This window comes from Nerophis ophidion, linkage group LG13, assembly GCF_033978795.1.
Source record: "Nerophis ophidion isolate RoL-2023_Sa linkage group LG13, RoL_Noph_v1.0, whole genome shotgun sequence".
Taxonomy (NCBI): domain Eukaryota; kingdom Metazoa; phylum Chordata; class Actinopteri; order Syngnathiformes; family Syngnathidae; genus Nerophis; species Nerophis ophidion.
Window position 1 is genome coordinate 20,380,746 of NC_084623.1, and position 16,551 is coordinate 20,397,296.

General features: G+C 38.5%; 2 protein-coding genes across 4 annotated transcripts in view; both read right to left on the reverse strand.

Moving 5' to 3' along the window:
* The window catches only part of zgc:136439 (uncharacterized protein LOC678627 homolog), a 21,876-nt gene extending 19,516 nt beyond the window's left edge, over positions 1 to 2,360 (reverse strand). The window contains exon 1 of the mRNA XM_061918502.1: positions 1,910 to 2,360. Within this exon, the coding sequence (XP_061774486.1) occupies positions 1,910 to 2,101 (192 nt within the window). The 5' untranslated portion in view covers positions 2,102 to 2,360. The remainder of the gene's footprint in view (positions 1 to 1,909) is intronic.
* Positions 2,361 to 4,084: 1,724 nt separating this feature from the next.
* sympk (symplekin) overlaps positions 4,085 to 16,551 on the reverse strand; it is a 31,651-nt gene continuing 19,184 nt past the window's right edge. For 2 of the 3 annotated variants that reach the window (XM_061918503.1, XM_061918504.1), the window contains exons 18-28: positions 15,934 to 16,081; positions 14,447 to 14,607; positions 11,959 to 12,067; positions 11,775 to 11,875; positions 10,445 to 10,535; positions 10,090 to 10,191; positions 9,603 to 9,790; positions 7,059 to 7,235; positions 6,875 to 6,964; positions 6,571 to 6,747; positions 4,085 to 4,683 (exon numbers count right to left, since the gene is read on the reverse strand). In XM_061918503.1, the coding sequence (XP_061774487.1) occupies positions 4,270 to 4,683; positions 6,571 to 6,747; positions 6,875 to 6,964; positions 7,059 to 7,235; positions 9,603 to 9,790; positions 10,090 to 10,191; positions 10,445 to 10,535; positions 11,775 to 11,875; positions 11,959 to 12,067; positions 14,447 to 14,607; positions 15,934 to 16,081 (1,758 nt within the window). In that variant the 3' untranslated portion in view covers positions 4,085 to 4,269. The remainder of the gene's footprint in view (positions 4,684 to 6,570; positions 6,748 to 6,874; positions 6,965 to 7,058; positions 7,236 to 9,602; positions 9,791 to 10,089; positions 10,192 to 10,444; positions 10,536 to 11,774; positions 11,876 to 11,958; positions 12,068 to 14,446; positions 14,608 to 15,933; positions 16,082 to 16,551) is intronic. The other variant, XM_061918505.1, reaches the window with a different exon arrangement.

Here is a 16,551-nt window from a genome sequence, read left to right on the forward strand (position 1 = left end):
TTCGGGCCGAAGGCTGCGTACACCCTGGACAAGTCGCCACCTCATCACAGGGCCAACACAGATAGAAAAACAACATTTACACTCACATTCACACACTAGGCCCAATTTAGTGTAGGTTGGCAGGTTGTGTAAATCGTTAAAAAAAAAAAAACAGAATACAATGATTTCCAAATCCTTTTCAACTTATATTCAATTGAATAGACTGCAAAGACAAGATATTTAAAGTTCAAACTGAGAAACTTAATTTTTTTTGCAAATAATCATTAACTTAGAATTTAATGGCAGCAACACATTGCAAAAAATTTGGCTCAGGGGTTTTCCTTTTAACAACACTCAGTAAATGTTTTGGAACTGAGGAGACCAATTTTTGAAACTTCTCAGGTGGAATTCTTTCCCATTCTTGTTTTATGTACAGCTTAAGTTGTTCAACAGTCCGGGGTCTCCGTTGTGGTATTTTACGCTCCACAATGTGCCACACATTTTCCATGGGAGACAGGCCTGGACTACAAGCAGGCCAGTCTAGTACCCACACTCTTTTACTACAAAGCCAGCGCTGTTGTAACACGTGACTTGGCATTGTTTTGCTTAAATAAGCAGGGGCGTCCATGATAACATTGCTTGGATAGCAACATGTTGCTCCAAAACCTGGATGTACCTTTCAGCATTAATGGTGCCTTCACAGATGTGTAAGTTACTCATGCCTTGGGAACTAACACACCTCCATACCATCAGATGCTAGCTTTTGAACTTTGCACCTATAACCGCCCTGATGGTTCTTTTCCTCTTTGGTCCGAAGGACACGACGTCCACAGTTTCAAAACACTTTTCCACTTTGCATCAGTCCATCTTAGATGAGTTCGGGACCAGCAAAGCCGGCAGCATTTCTGGATGTTGTTGATAAATGGCTTTCACTTTGCATAGTTTTTAACTTGCATTTACAGATGTAGCGACCACCTGTAGTCACCAATAGTGTTTTTTCTGAAGTGTTCCTGAGCCAATGTAGTGATATCCTTTACACACTGATGTTGCTTTTTGATGCAGTACCGCCTGAGGGATCGAAGGTCAAGGGCGTTCAATGTTACGTGCAATGATTTCTCCAGATTCTCTGAACCTTTTTATAATATTACAGACTTTAGATGGTGAAATCCCTAAATTCCTTGCAATAGCTCGTTGAGAAATGTTGTTCTTAAATGGTTCGACAATTTGCTCATGCATTTGTTCACAAAGTGGTGACCATAGCCCCATCCTTGTTTGTGAATGACTGAGCATTTCATGAAAACTGCTTTCATACCCAATCATGGCACCCACCTGTTTCCAGTTAGCCTCTTTACCTGTGGGATGTTCCAAATAAGTATTTGATGAGCATTCCTCAACTTTCTCAGTCTTTTTGAAACTTGTGCCAGTTTTATTTAAATATGATGCTGGCATCAAATTCCAAATGAGCTAATATTTGAAAAAAATTAAGTTTCTCAGTTCGTGTTTGTTGTCTTTGCAGTGTATTCAATTGAATATAGGCTGAAAGGGATTTGCAAATCATTGTACTCTGTTTTTATTTACGTTTTACACAACGTGCCAACTTCACCGGCTTTGGGTTTCGTAAATATTCAGTGACAGTCAACTAAATGAACATACTTATTCATTCCCAGCATTTGACTGGTACAATACATATTTGTGAATATAAATGGAAGAGAGCTGAAAAATATCAATATCCTCACGCTAAAGTCAATACATCCAATACAGTCTACCGCTTGGTTTCGATACTAACGATATTTGGGTCGATACATTACCTCTATACCCAGATACACTTTGTGATACCAGTACTGTCTGAGCAAAGTACATTTCCAAATGGTTTAAAACATATTTATAAGTCCGAACAAAGATCAGCCTCGTACACTAGTAAAATACTCACAACGACATAAATACTGTCCACGCAGTTCGAGGCGCTCAGGGCACGAACCCAGTGAGTGACCAAGGCACAGCTCCCCACCGGCAGTAACGGTTTAGCAATGCCGACCAGGTGGGCAAAGTCCCCGCTGGTGTCGGCCGCCACATCTTTCTGGAGCCTGGTTCCGTAGCCAGCGGCGAGAATTACAGCCTTCATCGACACTCGCAAACATCCATTAGTTTTTCGTCATTTTGTCACGTGGTTCCACTACGCGTACGCCTCTTAGTCTTTGCCCGGAAGTTCAGAATCAAAACCTTCGTTGTTTTTAGGGATACAATTGTAACCGAAGATTTGTATATGTCGCCTATACTGTATAAAACTACAAAATAACAAACACGGAGGATCCAGTTTTACACAAAGACCACTTTATTTCCTTTATTTTCAAAGCCTCCGCTCCACTACAACGTGTTCCCACTTCCGCTCTTAACACCTTCAAAATAAGAGCTAAATGATAAATGGGTTGTACTTTTATAGCGCTTTTCTACCTTCAAGGTACTCAAAACGCTTTGACACTACTTCCACATTTACCCATTCACACACATTCACACACCGATGGAGGGAGCTGCAATGCAAGGCGCTAACCAGCACCCATCAGGAGCAAGGGTGAAGTGTCTTGCTGAGGACACAACGGACGTGACGCGGTTGGTACTAGGTGGGGATTGAACCAGGGATCCTCGGGTTGCGCACGGCCACTCTATCACCGCGCCACGCCATCTCAAGGCATATGCTGTATAACAGTGGTTCTCAAATGGGGGTAGGCGTACCCCTGGGGGTACTTGAAGGTATGCCAAGGGGTACGTGAGATTTTTCAAAAATATTCTATAAATACCAATTTAAAAAATCCTTTAAAAGTATATTTATTGAATAATACTTCAACAAAATATGAATGTAAGTTCACAAACTGTGAAAATAAATGCAACGATGCATTATTCAGTGTTGACAGCTAGAGTTTTTGTGGACATGTTCCATAAATATTGATCTTAAAGATTTCTTTTTTTGTGAAGAAAGACATGCACCTGGGGATAGGTTGATTGGCAACACTAAATTGGCCCTAGTGTGTGAATGTGAGTGTGAGTGTTGTCTGTCTATCTGTGTTGGCCCTGCGATAAGGTGGCGACTTGTCCAGGGTGTACCCTGCCTTCCGCCCGATTGTAGCTGAGATAGGCGCCAGCGCCCCCCGCGACCCCGAAAGGGAATAAGCGGTAGAAAATGGATGGATGGATGGATGTTTAGAATTAAGTTCATGAATCCAGATAGATCTCTATTACAATCCCCAAAGAGGGCTCTTTAAGTTGATGATTACTTCTATGTGTAAAAATCTTTATAATTGAATCACTTGTTTATTTTTCAACAACTTATTAGTTATTTTTATATCTTTTTTTCCAAATAGTTCAAGAAAGACCACTACAAATGAGCAATATTTTGCACTGTTATGTAATTTAATAAATCAGAAACTGATGACATAGTGCTGTGTTTTACTTCTTTATCTCTTTTTTTCAACCATAAATGCTTTGCTCTTATTAGGGGGTACTTGAATTAAAAACATGTTCACAGGGGGTACATCATTGAAAAAAGGTTGAGAACCACTGTTGTATAACAGCTTATAAAAGGAATTTAACATCACAAAGAGGCAAGCCCATAAAAATAGGTTACATACCTCCCCTCCTACAAAAAGAAACGTCCTCGTTTCGAAACAATAACAGGATAAGTGCAAAAACAACACAGGCAGTTAAGACACAATACAATACAGTATAAAAGCAGCCATGGACACCAATTTTGAGCCCTCAATTAACTTCACATGTATGTTTGTGGAATGCGGGGAGAAAATGGAGTACTCGAGAAAACACAGGCTCACAGAGGGAAACGTGAATAGTAAAGTTATAAACTCTTTAGTGTATATATATATATATATATATATATATATATATATATGTGTAGTGTACTGCCCAGTTATAAACTACAATGTCATGACCCGCTGGTTAATATGCTAACCACTAGGCCACCATGCGGCTGCGTCATAATTTAAAAAACGTTTATTTATGTCGATAATAAAATAACATAGGTCTATTATGTCAGTATAGGACAGCATCTGGTAGTCTGCCTGTTAGTGGTCACTGATATACACGAATGAAGCAGAAGGATGGGTGTTTGTTCATTTATTTTTAGGCATAACAAAAGCATAAAAAATGCCTTTATGCACTTCCTGGTAACACTACAATTTTCCTCAAAATAGATTTTGTACGAAAACAAAAACAGGAATTTGTGTGACATAATTGACAAAATATGGGAAATGTTTTTATTTTGAGTGCTTTCATGTTGAACACTCATTCTACATCTTCGGAGTTGCTCCCTTCATGGGGCGCCGCATCATTCTCCTTATCATCTTCACCCTCTTTAACTGGTTCCTGGGAATGGGAAGGTTCCGGATCAGACGTCTCCATTGGTTCCTCTGATTCCGGTTCAGGTTGAACTTTAGTATCAGGTTCAGATTCCTGTTCCACTTCTGGCTCTGGATCAGCCTCTGAATTTGGTCTTGCTTCAACTTCAGGCTCAGCTTCAGGCTTAGCTTCAGCTTCAGCTTCAGGTTCAGGTTCAGGTTCAAGCTCAGCTTCAGGTTCAGGTTCAGGTTCAGGTTCAGGCTCAGCTTCAGCTTCAGCTTCAGGTTTAGCGTCTGATTCAGCATCCGATTCAGCGTCAGCTTCAGATGTTAGTATTCCCTCAGCTCTTGTTACCTCCACCTGAGAAGAAATTGAAATTAAGGTCCTAGCAGGAATAGTTTGTATGAATACTCGATACTAGGGCAGCGAATCTTTGGGTGTCCCACGATTCGATTCAATATCGATTCTTGGGGTTGCGATTCGATTATAAATCGATTTTTTCAATTCCACGTATAGAGGAACTCGGACCACTGTAGACACATAGGCACATCACTGCATTGACATTTTAACCTTGCTAGCAAAAATAGAACACCTGGGTCTAAACTTGTGATTACTGTAACTGAGGTGTTCCTCAAGGCACCCATTTAAGTCCTCTTCTTTTTGGCAGTTTAAATTTTTTTTTCCGGAATGTGATTTATGTAACTAAGGTCTTGCTGTTGATTGTTCACCGCATATGCAAATGCAGTTGTCATTTGTTAAACCTCTTCAGTTATATTAGTTGTTTTCCTCAAAGTTCCACTTTAGGTCCTCTGTTTTTCATTATTTGGGCTATTCAACTGGTGGCTTGCGAATTCATTTAAAAAAACTTTTGAGAGACTCACATTTTTGTTTCTTTAAAAAAGCAGACGGCTCGTATAATTCCGATAAATTAATAGATCAAAATCAAATGTTCACTGTAGAGGAAGCCACTTTTTTCCTACGCTCTGAACTCTGTGGCTTATAAAACAATGCTGCCAATTTCTTCGCTAACAGCCATAATGTTTTGTATTCAACAAATAGTTTTCATAAAACACCAACAGACACTGAAAAAGCATTACTGTTTGTGCTTTAACGCCATCTTTTGAGTAAGTTTGCTCAACGCAGGTGCTGCTGGTTGAAATTGTACTTCCTGTTTCGCACCTTGAACCGGGAGTATATCCTGCTTCGTCTACAACGTTTCTGCGCAAAATGATTCTAAATTCATCATTTCAAGTAACGTTTGTAAGTTTTACAGTATAGTTAAAACTTTTAATAGTGTTCTATATGTGTTGTCTGTAGGAGTGTTTTCATGCATATTTGTAGGTGCCAAGTAATCAAGCTGGCGTTATCAGAATTAGCAAATATGCCAACACGTTTCTGTGTTAATACTAATAACTTACAATTGCATTTTTTTTTGTATTGTTTCAGTTTCGTAAATTCACCAAAACGTAACTGTGGAGTTACTGAGTCTGTTTAATGGGTTCATGACGATCGCTTCTGTTTTGCTTCATCATCTGTTTTGCTGCTGTGTAACATGCACCGTTTGGAAACAATAAAGGTATGTAAATAAACATTTACAAAATCTTTCGTACCGGTATATATCTCCGGCTTATGGTATATGTAAAAATATCTATTTCTTCTAAAATTGGTGGGTGTGGCCGGAAATTATGGTAATATGAATGGAGAAGTCCGGCCCCCCAATCCTTATGTATATTATTCTTGGTGTACACCATAATCAACAAAAAATAACAACACATACTGAATAGCATTGTTTTAAGATAAAATGCCATTTTTGTTTACTTTTCTGTGAAACTTTGAAAATTGGTCTTGGTAAGGTCCAAGTTGGTTATTTCCTACTTCAATGCAGTCTGGAATAAAGCATTAAGTCTTCGGACCAGTCCCTGCCAACAGGAACAATTTACTTCTGGCCATGTTCACAAACAAACCACATAGTGTTTTATAGCTATTATAAAGCATTTTCATTTTTAGGGTGAGCGTTTTTAGAAATTTGCAGCGAAAAAGGTTTGTCTCCCAAGTCTTGAACTGAACTTGGGGGCTGATATGGTGTTATTCCCTGGCTGAATTTTGCCCCCGGTCCGCCAGTTGAATAGCCCTGTTGAAGACGCACAACACAAAAGGAACCACAAAATGCCACGCCACACTTTGTGGGCCAAAAACATACAAGGATATTAAATACAGAGTTTCCATTTACACCTAATGTAATTTTACCTCAGAAAGGTTTGTAGTTTCCTGGTGTCGCACTAGATCAGGCTGTTCTTGTTCCATGGGCTCCTCCTCATCCTTTAGACCAACATGATGCTCAGCTTGGTCAGCTGCTTCTGGTTCATCTTGTGTAGGCATCTCTGCCAAAATGGGCAAAGCTGGGGCAGGAACTGGTTCAATCTGCTGCAACGATGGAAAAAAAGCGCCATTCAAGAACAAACATAATGAAGGTTCAAGGAGGACTGAGCTACCGTCTAAATACCCTTCTTTTGCAGTGCACAACACCTCAACATAGCATATTTTTGATTACCTCTTTCTTGCTCACAGGCTGAACAGGCTGTGGTTCTGGTTTTTTACTTGCTTCCAAGACAGACATGATGGAGGCTGGTATGTGAGCTTGCTGTTACATAGAAACAAAAGCGTTGTCATTTACAAGACAGTCCAAAGACAAATATCATTTAGTTTGAAATCAAAACTTGGGAGGCAGTATTTACCTGGTGTGGCGTAAAAGAGCGGACATGATATAAAAGGGGTTCCCTCATCTCTGGGCAGCGTTCAAACACACTTGTGAGTTGTGAATGAGGAAGCTGTAGTAGCACACTGTATGACTGAGGCCTCGTCCTTTGACAGCACTTCACAAATCCTTCCCACACCTTGGGATACCTCCACACCTTCAGGGCAACATAAATGTATGCATTATACTGTAAGTACCAAATAAGCAAATGACAGCACCAGGGATAACCCCAGCTTTTTTTGGCTCCTGTGACCAGTGGTTAGTTGCTTGCAGAAAACATTACTGAATGAATTACAAAAATGCATTTCCACTTTCTCTGCAGCTGCAACAAATGCTCATGATCTCTGTTTTCGTTATTCCCAAATGTACTAATAGTATCCAGTGATGTTGATATATTTTCAATGTATTGAGTCCCAGGGATCAACAGATGGTGATTTAAATGGGTCCCCACTAAAAGGGGCTGTACGCAACTTTTATACGGATGCCGAGAGAGCGCTAATTTGCCAATGTCTTAAGCATGGTATCCTGCCTTCTTACGTATCAGCCCGTAATGACCTAACTATGGACATACGTAACACGCGCATTAGCTTTATGTTTCCTCAAAAAACAATAGCGATCTGGATAGCTAATGTTAGCTATTATTCATCCATCCATCCATTTTCTACCGCTTATTCCCTTTCGGGGTTGCGGGGGGCGCTGGCGCCTATCTCAGCTACTATTGTTTATATATTTTATCATAACAACAGCATGACTGCAAACTGTTAGTTTCTTCTCTTGGGCTGTTTAAATCTGTGTGCATGCACTCCCTGGGTGTAGGTGTGTACGAGACAAGCATGAACGCCAGACAATTTTCTCGGATCGAAATATTTTTATCCAACGATAGGCTTCAGCACCCCACGTGACTCCGTAAGGGAAAAGTGGTTGAAAATGGATGGATGGATAATTAGTAATTGTGAAAATAATAGACAGTGTAAAGAAACGTATGTGCTGTTAAACCACAAATGGTAATATAAGCTAGCCGACGGTGTTCTCTTTGTATTTTTGATTTGTCAAATGTAACTATGAGCAGGTTGCAAACAGCCCATGTAAGAAATATGTATTTAATTATATTTTTTTTATAAATTCTTAAATCATTTTCTAAACACCTAATATTAAATTCCTTTGGTGGTATGGTATGACATGTTTATAAATAATCTTTGGATGAATTTATCTTAAAAATGCATAGGAATCTCAACAAAACTCAGAATCTGAAAATACAACTTCTATAAAGGCAAGGCATACATAATTTAAAACAAAAATTGTAGAGTAGCAACCTAAAAAAGCATCAAAATAAATTACTAACATTTAAATTAAATAATATATAAATACAATTGATAATTTCAACACAAATAAAACATTCTCAAGCACAATAAATGTGCCTGTTTTGTTGTGATAGGGAAAATGTTGCTATACATGCAATTATCAACTGAAATTTGTATGTGGTAATGAGCCACAGCTGGAGATAAGTCAACTTTTTTGGGAGTAATGTGCACAAGGTAGATGTACTTATCTGCATCAGGCACAGTAGAAGAGACAAAAGTGCGTACAGGCGATGTCTAGGTACTATCACTAGTCTGATCAGTAGTAGTGGAACCAGGAAATACGGAGGTTGCAATATTCTGCCGACTAGCAATAGGTTTAATTTTGTTTCAGTGGAATTTTTGCATTCTCCTTTCCCTGCGTACTATCTCTTTGGAAGCAGCACGTATGCCGTCTGAGCGTAACTAAATGGTGACCACCATTTTAAGTGTTTTTCATCACTGCCATCCAAGTATGTTTTCTTAAAACACCATCGACACAAATGAGCACAATATAAAGTAGTACTAGTGGAAATGTGGGTTTTTCCTATAAAGTTCGTATTTTTAATTGTTTAAATGAAATCAGTGGTGTCTGGCTCGTTGTTGTGGTAGCAGTTAAACTAGCATGTCGACACACTGTGTACAGTTGATGACATATGTGCTGAGCAGATGCACCGAGGGTTGAAACAGCGCTTCTCTGGTCTGCTGACAACAAAGTTTATTTCACTTTTAATGTACCTTTTTTCATGGTAAAAATTGTGTGCGTCCCAAATCGTTAGTTTACTGCATCCTTTTAGATTTTAATGCGTCAGAGATGCAGGACGGGTACCTAGCAACATCACCGGATAGAGTTGAGGTTCTTAAATTCTTTCAAAACAAACCTATCCAAGCATGCCTTTCAAGCTTTTGCTCTGCACACAAGGGCACAGTAACGCTTAAGCAGAAAGGGGTAATTCCCAAAATGTTGTAAGCAAATATCTAGTAAGCTGAATACAGTAATATAAAGAGTCAAGGCGTACTAAACTTAAGAATACTAAACTTAAAGAGTTGTATCCCAATTGGTTTTGGCACAAAGTACACACTTCAAAAGTTAAAGCATTAGAGAATAATCCATCACACATCGTTTTTAAAGCAAAATCTTCCTAAGCAAAAGATGCCTGCAGAAACTAGGACAATTTAGTACCCACCTGCTTGAGGATAAGACGGGACAAAATGTTCATGACAAAACCGCACAGTCGGGGGTACATGGTCAAAGACTGGATGACAGTTCGCATGAGAAGTATGGGAAGGGGACTCTGCTCCATCAACTGCTGCATCACCACTGCCAAAACTTCAGAAGTGTACACGTTCTTCTCCCCGAAGCAAAGGTTGGTTGCTGTACATGCACACACACAATGTGGATATCAACAATGTTGCAATGATGCAAAATGTAGTATAAAATAGATCAATTGGACCAAGCTGATGTTAATTTCTGTCAAAAAAATTACATGGAATTAGGTTTCAAAATTTAACATAATACAAAAAAAAAAAAACACACTCAACATTCAGTCATTCATGTCACCAAAGAAATACAAATAAAAGCTAACCTTGTTTTTGAAGCAGCTAAAACATTTCAGATAGTAACAGACAGAAAGCTCATAAAAGTTTCCCTAGATTTATCTACTTAACTATTACCTTTTATAATGGATTTCATATCACATTTGGTTGAGTCTATGTTGTGTAAGGAAATAAGCAGGTCTCCTGGCGTAAGAGGGGACACCGATGAACTTCCCTCACCTGAATGACAAAAAATAAAATAAAAGTTCATTGTTATGAAATTCCCTTCATGAGACTGTAATCCTGTCTTTACAAAAATGTGTTATAAGTAAAATTGTACAATATAAATTAAGACAAAAACATACAACAATACATATTATAATACCGTCTGTAATATCACCAACATGCACATACAGGTATTTGCAACTTTACCTATTTTAATGCAATGGAAAACTTTTTGTTGTGGTCAAGAAAAAAAATCTCAGTCACTTACTATGCTGGGTTCCCAACAGACGGTTAAACACCTCCTTTACGACAATTGGGTTGAGTTTGATCAGCTTTGGAAGAGCCTGGATCACTTCATTCTTAGAAAACAAGTGAAAGTGAAAAGTCTCTTTTAAAAACAACAAAGATGACAAGATCCCTGTATGGCTGCTGTTTTATCTATGTACCAAGAGTATAAAATCAGTCCATCCAGGATTTCGCTGTATTTTTTGTGGCTGTGGCGGCTTAAATTAACTAAATTTCCGGCAGCTATTCCATGTTTTGAGGCTTATTTTTTTCCAATGACATTGAATGAACTTGTGTTTTTATTAATATGTTATCCATGTATTAGTGTTCCTTGTAACCCTAACCTCAAAACGCACTGGATTTTCAACAAAAATGGGAAAACAAGTACTGTATTGATGTTTTACTCATTTTATACTTAAAAGTTGACACGAGATGGCAACAAAAGCATATATCTTGAGCTAATCGTCAAATAACTGTACTGTTTTAACTGTAACTAATAATAGTAGTAATTACTTGTAATTGCAGAAAGAAATAGGTCTGCTCTGCCCTGAGCAATGTCGTCCACAAGTTTTTGACATATAATTTTATTTTACATTTGAGTGGTGTTTTTTCCATCTTAAACATTAATTTCTGGTCAAAAACATTTATTGCTTACATGTCAAGAACATTTGTGAACTGCTGAAAGCGGTGATTTTTTTATTAGTAAATGAGAGATTACCATAACACTTCAACAGCTCTGTCGTATAAATGCTGTCTCTTTGCTAGTAGAGCATTGCAAATAAGAATGTTCTTAATTGACTTACCCTGTATAAATAAAAGTTAAATTAATATATAAATGCATGTAAACTAGGATGTTATGACACCAGTTTTTTGCAAAATTTTCATATACTACATTACCCAGAGGGATTAGCGCCGTAGAAAGGAAACGGAAGTAGATCTGACCTATGCTGAGCTGTAAGGACCACTATTGTGCTGTTCGAGCAACAAAGAGTTGATATATTGTTACATGTCTACACAAGAAAAAAAAGTATGTTTAGATTAGAACAGTTCAGACAAATTCAATTGGCAAAAATTACGCTAATTTGGCCAAAATGTGCTGGGACAATAGATAAAGCTGTGAGGCCACACAGAAATTGCGGTCATTTGTTTCATTTGCACAAGTATAGGTAATCGTAACAACGCAAAATCCTGGAAGTACTGCTATGTATCAAACTAACATCGCCACATTATTTTGAATGGAAATACCATTAGGAATTTGCAGTTATTTAATTGAGCTGCCTTCACGGCCAAACTGCAGCGTTCCCTATAGGTACCTTTTCTAGACCATTGATGACAGGAATGAGGAAACGAACATCAGGCACTCGTTTATGGTAAAGGTCACGCACTCTCTCCACAAGCTCTGGAGATGGAGGAACTACACATAGAAAAGAAGGCACTTTTAGTTAGCTATTCAAAACTGTTGTTCATTGTAATACAAAATAATATAGTTGTTTTTACCTTTATCCGTCAAAATATGCAGGCAGCGAGTAACTAGTGTCTCCGCCCCTTTTGGGCAGTTTTCCACCAAAAGCAACAGCTCAGGAGAGCTCATCCCCATTCCACGAATCTGTAATAAGGGTGAAACTTTTATCAATAGTAGCAAAATTGCAAACTGTGGCCTTTAAGTAAACATGAATATAATCTATCTATAAAAAGCATGGGCTTACACTAGTAGCTTAGTAAATTTCCTACAAGTGAGAAAATTATGTTCAAAAACAAAACAAAGCTGAATGTGGGGTGTCCAAACTTTTTTCAGGAAAGTACCGGTATAATTGAAGGCCGCGGGCAGTTATTTTGACACATTTTGTATATTGAAGAATAAAGAGGCTAAAAATAAGAGCAGAGTACGTTAGCATATACTAAACCAGCTGAACAAAAAAATAACATGTTAGTGTAATAAGTGAAACAGAAAATTAGTGTAATATCTAATGGGGATGTCAGTTAACTTAAAGTTAAAGTGCCAATGATTGTCACACACAAACACTAGGTGCGGTGAAATTATCCTCTGCATTTGACCCATCCCCACAGGGGAGCAGTGAGCAGCAGCGGTGGCCGCGCCCAGGAATCATTTGGTGATTTAACCTCTAATTCCAACTCTTAATGTTGTGTGCCAAGCAGGGAGGTAATGGGTCCCATTTTTATAGTCTCTGGTGTGACTCGGCCGGGGTTTGAACTCACGACCTACCGATCCCAGAGCGGACACCCTAACCACAAATCAGGCATGCGATTAATCACAAAAAATTATGCATTAATCATGTATATTTGCATGTTATTACGCAACCTATTTTGTTCCTTTACCTTCTAATCTACTCTAATAGAAAAATTGCAATGGTGTCCAAATATTGGGGTCTTTTCAAGTTAATTGAAAGTAGGGCTGGGCGATATATCAATATATCGCGGGTTTGTCTCTGTGCGATATAGAAAATGACGATATCATAATATTCGAGTATATGTTCTCACACAGTTGCTTTTAGCTGCGGGCATTACACTTCAGGCTCTTCTCACTCTTTCTTGTCTCTCCTTTTCACAGACAAGCAGGCGCACATTCTTACATACATCACATACTGTCACGTCATACGTCACATACGTACGTATACGGCCTCGCCCAGCAGAGAAGTAACAGACTGGGCTACGTTAGCTGCTAATGTAGCCATACGAGTGGGAATACAAGACAAAGAAGGTGCGGATCTGGTAACAAATGATGGAAGACTTAATCCACAATAAAAACAGCAGGGGGTCCATCGTCTGGCGGTGGTTCGACTTCAAGTGGGAATATGTCGAAAAGACAACCGTCATTTGTCAAGTGTGGGGCAAAAGCGTTGCTATAAAAAGTAGCATTACTGCTAATATGTAGCATCATTTGAAAAGTCACTCGCTAGAGAATGAAGACACTTTCATAATCGTAGTAACCTACCACATAGTGAAGGACGAATACTCTTTGATTTCCTATTATGCAGCTCAATTTTATTTGACACTTAAAATGTCTCTGACAATCTTGCAATTTATGTTTTGGAAATGACTTGAATGTTTGTGCCATTGCTTAATAACTTTAATAAATACACTTTTGGTCAATTGACTTAGTTGTGATTTCCCTCTCTGCATGAAAGTTTAAAAGTAGCATATATGAATGCAGTATGAAGAAGAATGTTTTAATGTGTACACATATAATCATCATACTACTGCAATTATATGCATCAAGTGTTCCTTCAAGGCCAAGGCAAAATATTATAATATATATCGTAAAATCGCGATATGGTCTAAAAATATTGAGATATCAAAAAAAAAACCATATCGCCCAGCCCTAATTGATAGTATGCAAACAAGTAGCACTACTAGTAATACTTGTGATTAATCCAAATTCAAAAGTGTGGTTAATCTGATTAAAAAAATTAATAATTTAACAATACCATATGAATTTATTTTATCTTTACAATCTGTCTAGGTCAGTGGTTGTTAACCTGGGTTCGATCGAACCCTAGGGGTTCGGTGAGTCAGACTCAGGGGTTCGGCAGGGCCTCCGCCGCAGAGGTCAAGACACACCCGACTCATCGTGTAAATAAAAACTTCTCCCTATTGGCGTATTATGGATACGGCAACAGCAGAAGTCACACTGAGTTGGTTTTGTTCTTTGAACAAGGTGATGTTCATGCACAGTTCATTTTGTTTACTGGTGCAGTAAAAGAACATTACTTTGTCTTCAATTTGAAAAAAAACTACACATTTTATTTTTCACTAAAGAAGGGTTCAGTGAATGCGCGTACGCAACTGGTGGGGTTCGGTACCTCCAACAAGGTTAAGAACCACTGGTCTAGGTCCATTAAAAAACAAGCTGCGGGCTGAAATTGCCCCCCGGGCCGCACTTTGAACACCCCTGGCTCAAAGAATAATAAGAAGACACAAGACAAGTGAGGGAATAGGGACATAGGAACTCCAAGGAATGACTTACAGGCAGCTCTATTGCTCGAAGCACTCTACGCTTGATGTCAGCGATGGCCTCAGTGTAGACAGAGGCCAGCTCGTGCACCAACTTATGGTTCAAAGGCAGCAGAGACAAGTAAAGGAACAGACATTGACGAACTGTCTCTTCAGTCCAGGGGGAAGCCACCTCTGTGATTAAAAAAAGGGAAGGACAATAAACTTGTTATATATATTAATTCAAATAAAACATTTTACATTAAATAATTCATTTTCTGTGCTTTGAATAATAAAGTTGGCATTACCTTACAGTGTAATCACAATACTGTAATAATCTTTGTTTCTAGTTTTGTATGTGGGGGTGAGTTCTGGATACAAGCGATACAGTACTGCTGAGGTGTCTTTGAGCAAGTCACTGGAACCACCAACCGCTTGGGATACACCTGTCTATGCATAGCCCTCCTACTATATCTCTTCATATATCTCTTTTTTTTTTTTTTCCTGAAGGAACTCTCCTGAAGGAATCAATAAAGTACTATCTATCTATCATATTAATTGATGTCTAAAGGAGTTTGTTGGCATGTGTATATCTGCACCTGTGTGTGTGTAGCCTGTGAAATGCCACTGTGATCGATGAAAGACTACTACTTCTTCAAAGATATCATCTCAATGCACGTTGTCAGCCAAAACTTGCTTGAGGTCGTACCGTGATATAAAAAATTACCACCTGAAATCAATAGCTAACTGTAACATAAACAGAACCACTGAGAAGTCTAAGCTTCCTAAATGATGTTGTATTTATTTTTTAACTGGTACAGATGCACCTTGGAAACATGTTAAATTCTTCACGAGTGCTTAATCGATTAATTTGATTTGAAAAAACCTTTGATTTATATTCTGTAGCTTTGATTAATCGTGTAATTAGTGTAACTAGTAAAAATCGATACAATTCAGACTGGATGTTGTGCACAGAACTTGAAATATGCGGACATGGTTTCCGCTTGACCGCTGCAATGGAGCGCACAAGAGAGCGGTGTTGTGTGAGTGACGTGATCGGTGGCGGCTAACAGTGGAGTGTATTTTTTTGTTTTTCAATTTTTATTAATGCACATGTAAAAAGTGCAATTTTAAAGTGGATTTATTTAAAACAAAAAAGGAGGGTATAACAACCAGAAAAATATTTGTTTATTTCAACAAAATTTCCCTAAAATACGCATCGAGGCTATAAAGTGTGTTTCATCCAATTACTTGATAATCGAAAAAACAAATCGATAGTTTACTCGATTACTGTAATAAAATAGTCAATAGCTGGAGCCGCTTTTTTCTTCCTTATATAATTCTTTGTCTCTTCTTATATTCCGAATTAGATATAGCGGGCAACTCTGAGTCATCTGAGCTTATGTTTTCAGTATTAAATATTTCCATCTTTGGTATTTCAAAATAGACACAATAAATTACTAATATAAGCAGATACAAACAAAACAATTTGCTAGTAGTATGTTGATGTTTAATAAACACCTGTGTCTTTGTCGGCCCCGAAGAGCAGCGATGGAGGATTTGGGTGGACGAGAAGCTGCATGTAGTTCAGTGCAAACTTTTCAATGTAGTCCCTGAGCTGGTCTTTCTCATACATGCGTTTCAGAAAGGCCAAGGCTGTAGTCCGCACCTGCAAATCAATCAATCATAGTGACACAGGCACAGAAAATCTGGAACAACACTGTCAGTTTAAGAGTTAGAGAAAAAACAACGCAAAATATACCAATTCAAATTTAAAAAAAGACTAAGACCAGAGCAATCTTGTTTACATTGACTGATTATCCATCCATCCATTTTCTACCGCTTATTCCCTTTTGGGGTCGCGGGGGGCGCTGGCGCCTATCTCAGCTACAATCGGGCGGAAGGCGGGGTACACCCTGGAAAAGTCGCCACCTAATTAACCCATAAAGATTTTCTCTCTCTCGCCCTTCTAGGATATTTGAAATAGATAAGGAAATTTTATGGCTGCCGTGGCGTTGCTCCAAAACAGAGAAGAACTAGAAACCAGCATATGGCCAAAATTAAAACCTGAGCCAAATTTCAATACAGGTGATGCTTCCTATATTCCTGTAATTTCATATATAAACAAGCTAGTAAACA